At 43.1% G+C, this 7,458-nt stretch overlaps 1 protein-coding gene across 1 annotated transcript; it reads right to left on the reverse strand.

The window, feature by feature from the left end:
- Positions 1-3,110: 3,110 nt before the first annotated feature.
- Positions 3,111-4,253, reverse strand: LOC103374159 (alpha-1A adrenergic receptor-like). The gene is made up of 2 exons (XM_008304196.1): positions 3,338-4,253; positions 3,111-3,166 (listed from the first exon to the last, which is right to left on the reverse strand). The coding sequence occupies exons 1-2, from the start codon at positions 4,251-4,253 to the stop codon at positions 3,111-3,113; spliced, it is 972 nt and encodes a 323-aa protein (XP_008302418.1).
- Between the last annotated feature and the right edge of the window lie 3,205 nt (positions 4,254-7,458).

The following is a 7,458-nucleotide window of genomic DNA, read 5'->3' on the forward strand; positions in this document are numbered from 1 at the left end:
ACCCATCACCGTCTTATGGACCACCAGGGAGCGTCTTTAAATTGCTTGTTTCGTCCGACACAATAACGCACACTCTCCCAAATATAAACTTTACAATGACGTATAACAACCGCAAAGCAGGAAAGTGTCACAGTCGAGAGGCCTCCATTAATTATTCATCAAAAGACGTTATTTCCCAGCAGATGCTCGACTAGTCAGCGTCGGAAAAGCACACGTTTCTAATAACACTGGCTCTGAACTGCTCAGTCGACCCGTAACAGTGAGACGAGGAGCACAATGCCAGAAGCTGAGAGGGAAGCAGCTAAATTTAGTTTAACCGTCATTATTTTACATCTTACTGTTCATCAATGATGAATAAACTCTGACAGCATCAAAAGGTTATCAAGGAAGAGGTCGACCTTGGATATCTGAAGTGTCACCGAGCGTCCTTGTAGTTTAACGAGTCTGTTCTAACCACTTCATCAAAGACATGGTTGCAAGAGGGGAAAAAAAGTATTGATTTAGATAAACTTTGAGTTGTGTTAGATAATAATGTTGGTAATTGCACCAACTTGAAATTATGAGTCATTTAAACTCATATTTCTGCGTTAGTCGAAAACTGAATTTAAGTTGAGGTAACTTAGGCCACATTTACGTAGGAAAAACAGTGATATTTCAATACGTTTTGGCCTTCAGTTTACACGTAAATGAAGCTACAACGCACTTAAAACGATCATTTCTGAAATCTCCGGCCAAAGCGGAGACTTTGAAAAACTTCGTCTTTACGTTTGCTTGTAGACGGGAGGAGATGGAGTTTGACGTCATGGTATGCCACAAAAGCATCATCAGCGTCATATGTGTGCGACCATGTTTACAGTTTAGTTATTGTCATAATCATCAGAAATGGATGCTGTTAAAGCGCTGCTTGTTTTTACATTTGTGCTTTTGGCCTGTTTGCATTTACATTCAGCATTGTTGTATTATGTGGAGGAGCTTCTCTATTGGCTCTAACAAACGAACCTTACACCATTATCGTTGAAGTAACAGGAAGTAATTCATGCCATTAGTTGTTGTGTTTTTTCCAGGATTCTGATTGGCTAGCATGGCTTTATGTTTCTCATTACACTGCCCCCTATAGGTTTGGCAGCTCATAGCAGCTCTTAACGACGTATTTATACAGGTTTGTGTAAACAAAGATTTTTTGGAAAACGATCTGGTGTGAACAATGTTATTTTTGAAAATGTCGATCCGTTTTTGTACAAACCCGACTTTGTGTAAATGTGGCCTTAATTAAATTAGCCTGATAGCTGCATTTTTTTTCACCCTGAGGTCAGGAGTTCAAATCTACACCTGTCTCTTAACATGTCTGGACAATTTCAGATGGTTAAGGCTAACTCTGTCAACTCAAAATGGTTTATTGGTTAAACACAATTTCATCTCTACAGGAGATAAATGAAGGCATATCTTATCTTATCTTATCTCTACAGGTTGTCATAACTCAAAAAAACGATTCAAACTGTTGAACTCAGTCATTATTTTACAGAATGTACAACTAAATGCACTGGAATTCAGTTTGCTGTAAAGCTGAATGCTCTGGAAACAGCAGGTTATTATTGTTTTGTCATTAATTTTGACTGCAGAGGACAAAACAATTCCCTTTACTCAAAATAGTTTGTTGGTTGAACACAATTTCATCTCCAAAAAAAAAAATGATGCAAAACCCAATCATTAATTTTATGAATGTACAACTAAACGCTCTGGAAAAGTAGGTTAACATTGTTTTGTCACACTAAAATAACCCAGACACACTTATTGTGTGCTGCTAATCCTTGTGTTTGTGCAGATTTTGGTACTAAAAGGCCTTTATTTGGATCATACTCTGGGTCTAGCTATGAAGGTAAACACTGCAGTACAACCTCATACACAATACTATTTGTCCAGATAATGTGTTTCATCCACATATCTGCCATCTTTTTATTACAAACCCTTCGACTGTGTGACCAAATGGACCTTTCAGCATTAAATTCATCCCGTTGGAGGTAACTGCTGACCCACTATTACTCTTAAATCCACACCGGCCCACTCACTTATCTCAGTCAAGTCACAAGAGTTGTTTCAGAAGCAATTAAGATTTGAGATTAGGCCTCGCAGTGGTTGGTTTCTGTCCTCTCTTACATCTCCGATAACATCACCGTTATCGCCATCAGTGACTGTCTGACAAAATGTAGGTATAATTTATTACAGATAAAGCTGAGAATATCTGCCTTAGTGGGCATTTACCTTTTCCTGAGCTTCCTGATATTGTTAACTGGAGCTCACATCTACTACAGCAGCAGAAAAATCCCTAATTAATTCATTTCTATTCAACTTTGGCTCCACTAAAACTTTAATTAACATTTTATGTGTTTTATAGAGTCGGCCTGTGTAAGGAAATTGGGTATATTATAACATCAAATAATTTCTGAATAATTTAAATCTCCTTTTAGATGTAGAGAACACACTACTTCTTAAAATTTCAACTGCAGATGAATCATTTACAGCTCATGGTTTGCGAATATCAAGTTTCCTTATTAGATTTGCATCTTTTCATGCAATAAAAAACATCTTAAATCGCATTCTAAAGTGCAGGACTTCTTCTTTAGTCAAGCAAAAATGTAAGTGATATATCACCTTGATAACTTTTGCAGGAATAATAAACAAAATTAAAATGTAAGCTGGATTTCAGTTAAGTTTTTTATGCAAATTAACTTTTTTTTCTTGTTTTTATTGCACATACAGTTCATAATTATAAATCTATGGAATAAAATTATAATTTTGCAATTTCTTTGATGTGACACATTAGCCACTAACTTAGATTTGCAGTTTAGCATTTAATTTTTGAAATTATTACTATTCAACAGATCATAAACTGCTGTGCAGTATAACCAGTAAAATTAAAATGTTGATGCACACTTTACACAAATCACTAGTGCTAAATTGTATGATTTTATGCTTTTTAGACCAAAAAAAAAACTTTTTTCCTTGTATTTATTGCACATGAAAACATCAAATAATAATTTTGTAGTTTCTTGATACATCACATAGGCCACCAACTTTTATTTACAAATAATTTGGAATTTATGAATTTTTTATTATGCAACACAGAGGACATTTTTTAATCCAGTTGGACAGAAACCTCTTTGAGGACCTGCAAAACATAGTCAAAATATATTGTCAAGGAACCGTCTGGGTTTTTTAAAGATTATTATTGATTCATCTTTTGGATAAAGATGCTTCACTTTGTGCTTCCTGTGTATTCTTTTTAGATTCAAGCCACAAACTGTCAGGTTCGGAGCAGCAGAGGTTCGGTGGTACCTACCGATGGGTAAAACCAGAAAAAAAGGCAGCCAGCACAGAATGAAGCATCCGACCACGATGCCCAGAGTCTTGGCGGCCTTCTCCTCTCTGGAGAACTTCAGCAGCTTCGGCAGGGTGAAGGAGGAGCGTTTAGGTTCCGACGTCCCCTCGTCATCCTCCTGTTTCCTCGTCTGAGCCGAGTTTCCTCTGTGAATCCTCAGCATCACGCCCTCCACCTCCACACCTTCTCCGTCTCGGCCCTCCCTCAGGGTTTTGGTTTCTCTCTTGGCCACAGTGTAGACACGGCAGTACATGGCCAGGATGATGGCCAGCGGTATGTAGAAGGATCCCAACGCCGAGAACAAGGCGTACCCGGGCTCCTCTGTGATCCTGCACACCGTCTCGTCCTCTGGGTCGGGCTCCCTCCAGCCGAACAGAGGCCCCACCGATATGGCCGCCGAGACGCCCCAGAGAGCCGCCACCGCCGTCAGGCCTCGCCGCCCGGTCGCGATGGCCGGGTAGCGCAGGGGGTAGCTGACGGCCAGGTAGCGGTCGATGGAGATCACACAGAGGCTGAGGATGGAGGCGGTGCAGCAGAGAACGTCCAGGGCGGCCCAGACGCTGCAGAAGAACCGGCCGAACACCCACCGGCCCAGAGCCTCCGAGGTGGCGGAGAACGGCAGGACGGCGGAGCTGAGCAGCAGGTCGGCGGCCGCCAGGTTGGCGATGAAGTAGTGAGTCACAGAGCGCCAGTGGTGGTGGAACAACACCGACAGGATGACCAGGATGTTACCGAGAACCCCGAACACCACGAACACCAGCAGCACGATCCCCAAAACCACCGCCTTGGTCACGTCCACCTCCGGGTAGGCGGAGGAGCTGCAGTTGGGACATTGATCGGCCGCAGAAAAAACGCTCGTGTTCTCGACAAGAACCATCGTGATCCGTCGGGCACATTAAGCTGTTAAGTGTCTCGCAGATTGATGAACCTCGGGCCACATCTGTTCCTCAATTAGCTTCAACTCTCCGCCTTGTTCTGCTCCTCCCAGTGCAGAGAAGAAAGGCTTCTCCTGCTGCATATAGAGCTCCTGCAGTTAATTTGTAGACGCAGTGTCTCGTGCCAACGCTCCATTGATCACGTGGCGGAGGTTCCTTGGCAGGATGTCACAATTTGAAAGAGTGTCGCCGCCACACTTTGCCATATTTAGTCCAGGAAGGCTTAATAAAAGTGATGAATATTCATGTTTGAAGCTGCAGTGGCTGATGGATGTGGGATGTCATGTTTAGCCATGCTTTACTACAGGAAACCTGCTAAAAGAAGAAAAGAGATAAAGTATATTTAACACATTTGTAATTGTGGGCTTTTACAAACACCCAGAACAGGCTCATTACTCCTTAAGTGCTGCTCTTTCTTTGGCAGCGAAGGGACAAATCAAAACAGAGCACATGAGACAGAACACATTAAATGTAAATTGCTAAAAAAGCCAATTACACATCACCCAGTTATGATTAAAGGGTAAAAATATTACTTAACAGCCGCTTTTCAGGCGACATGCTCTTTTTATGTGCAAATTCTTCTCCCTTCATTACAGCGGCAGTGAAGAAAAACAGAGGCTTGAGTGAACTAAGGAGCATTTACAATTTCCTTTTCATGCCCCAAAACAGTGCAGCCTGCTCGTCCTTTCTGTTGTTTTTTTCTTTGCTTCTGCAAGTAAGGAATCAAATGACAACCGTAAAATATCCCATTAGTAACATTTGATTTCGCTTTAACCTTTCTTGAACCGGGCAGAATATATATCTTATAGACATAATCAAAAACAATAGAACACAAGGACACCACAGCTGAAAAGAAATGACGCCAAAGGGCAAAAAGAAAAAATACATTTGTGCCATTATGGGAAATTCAGCCAAGCGTTCAGAGAGTACAAAGACAAATGAAAGCAGAGATGATTTTCTTTTTAAAGGAAGACATTAAGCATGTGATGGCCTCCTTGAAGGTCTTGTGTCTGCAAGCTGCTCTTTAACTCATGCGGCGGATGACAGGCCCAGGATTGAACCTTGAGGAGGTCACTATAAACCCCAGCAGCTGATATTCCCGCTCTCGCTGTACGTGTCTGAGACGGGAGGATGTCACCGGGCGAGATAAGCGGCGGCGAGGATGAAAAAAAAAAAAACAAAAAACACCACGAGAAAAACCCGGAGAGAGAACAGACACACGCGTCACACACGCACACACAAGAAAAAACGCGGGGTTTTTTTTTTTCCTTCTTGCTAGATGCGCAGGCGGAACGAAATTCATCCAAATAAACAAGCGATGTTCGGATTTTTCAGTGGCCAGAGGGGGAATCGAAGATGAAAAAAAAAAGGCGGGAGAGCGGATATCTCGGATTGTTTCGGCAAGAATAACTTAAACGGCGGCGATATTTGGAATGCGTTTTGGCTTGTAATGAGATTTCACGGTGTGTTCAAGTGCCTGCGAAAGAGAGATTAACCTCGTCTTTAACAACTTCTCCTGCTCCTCAGCCCACCGGTGTTTCAGGACTGTGAGAAGAGCCAAGTGGGAAATATATTTACATCGACCCGAGGCGGTAGAAACAATTCACCATAGGTAGAACAAGATAACTGATATATATGTATAATAGGGATCGACCAATGAGGGATTCTTTTAGGGCCGATTAGCGGTACTCAAGAAAGGCCGAGAACCAATATTTGGAGGCAGTATACATTAAATGTAATGTTTAAACAGGATGTGAAAGCAGAGAAGCTGTCATTCATAACTAGGCTTCTTCATTAATAAGGGTGACTGTAACTGAATATGTAAAACAGAAATAAAGGTGATTAAATTAGGACACTTTACTCCGTTTACGGTGGATCGACTGCAATTGATGCTGCAGTTACGTCCGCTGTTCTTCTTTATTTTATTAATCTTTTGCTGTTCTATCATTTTTATCACCCACGAAGGTTGAAATCCATCCATCCATCCATTATCTATACACCTCTTCATCCTCACTGGGGTCGCGGGGGGCTGGAGTCTATCCCAGCTGACTTAGGGCGAAGGCAGGGGACACCCTGGACAGGTCACCAGTCCATCACAGGGCCACACTTAGAGACAACCAAGCACACTCACATTCACACCTACGGACAATTTAGAATCAGGTTGAAATCTTCAAATCTTGTTTTCCAGACTCAGTTTCAGGGTACTTTGTGGCTGCCACTAGCCGCTCGCATAGCCTTAGTCACTGTGAGAGGAGCTAATTTCCTGATTTCTTGTCTTGAGAAACATTTCTGAGACCATCCATCCATCATCTATACACTGCTTAATCCTCACTAGGGTCAAGGGGGGCTGGATTCTATCCCAGCTGACTCAGGGTGAAGGCAGGGGACACCCTGGACAGGTCACCAGTCTATCACAGGGCTACACTTAGAGACAGACAACCAAGCACACTCACATTCACACCTACGGACAATTTAGAATCACCAATTAACCTCAACATGTTTTTGAACTGTATGGGAAGAAGCTGGAGAACCTGGAGAGAACCCACGCTGCCCAGGGAGAACATGCAAACTCCACACAGAAAGATCCCGGGTGTCCTCACCAGGACGTGAACTGGCGACCTTCATGCTGAGGCAATGGTACTAACACTGGGCCACCTTGCAGCCCCCATTTCTGAGACCACAGAGTACAAACAAGAATAAAAATACAGACACCCATAATCTGAAAAATGCCAAATATCGGCCACAAAAATTGGCCAGGCTCATAATCGTCTCTAGTCTAGGGCTGGTCTGAATAGCAATTTCTGTTCTTAGGATATTCGGCCCCAGTTAATGACGAATATCCCGGTGGCGGGTGGGTATTTGTTCTGGGGGGAGGCAGGCTCCTACGGGTTAGAAGTGGGCGGGACGCACAGGCAGCATTTGGCTACAAAGACCAGTTTAGGTAAGCGGTCATGGCACTGTTTTCATGGCGGCAGCAGGGGTGGGGGGGTGGTTGCCGCTGCTGAGCATTCGGTCCGAATGCGTGCGGACGTTTGCGCCATCAGTGGTCACCGTACTGTATCCACCATCAGTGGTCACTGTACTCTATCCACCATCAGTGTTGGTGGTGTTGGTAGTGGTGGTGGCGGTGGCGGGGGATATTCGGAG

Source organism: Stegastes partitus, unplaced genomic scaffold (genome assembly GCF_000690725.1).
Source record: "Stegastes partitus isolate 25-593 unplaced genomic scaffold, Stegastes_partitus-1.0.2 Scaffold2160, whole genome shotgun sequence".
Taxonomy (NCBI): domain Eukaryota; kingdom Metazoa; phylum Chordata; class Actinopteri; family Pomacentridae; genus Stegastes; species Stegastes partitus.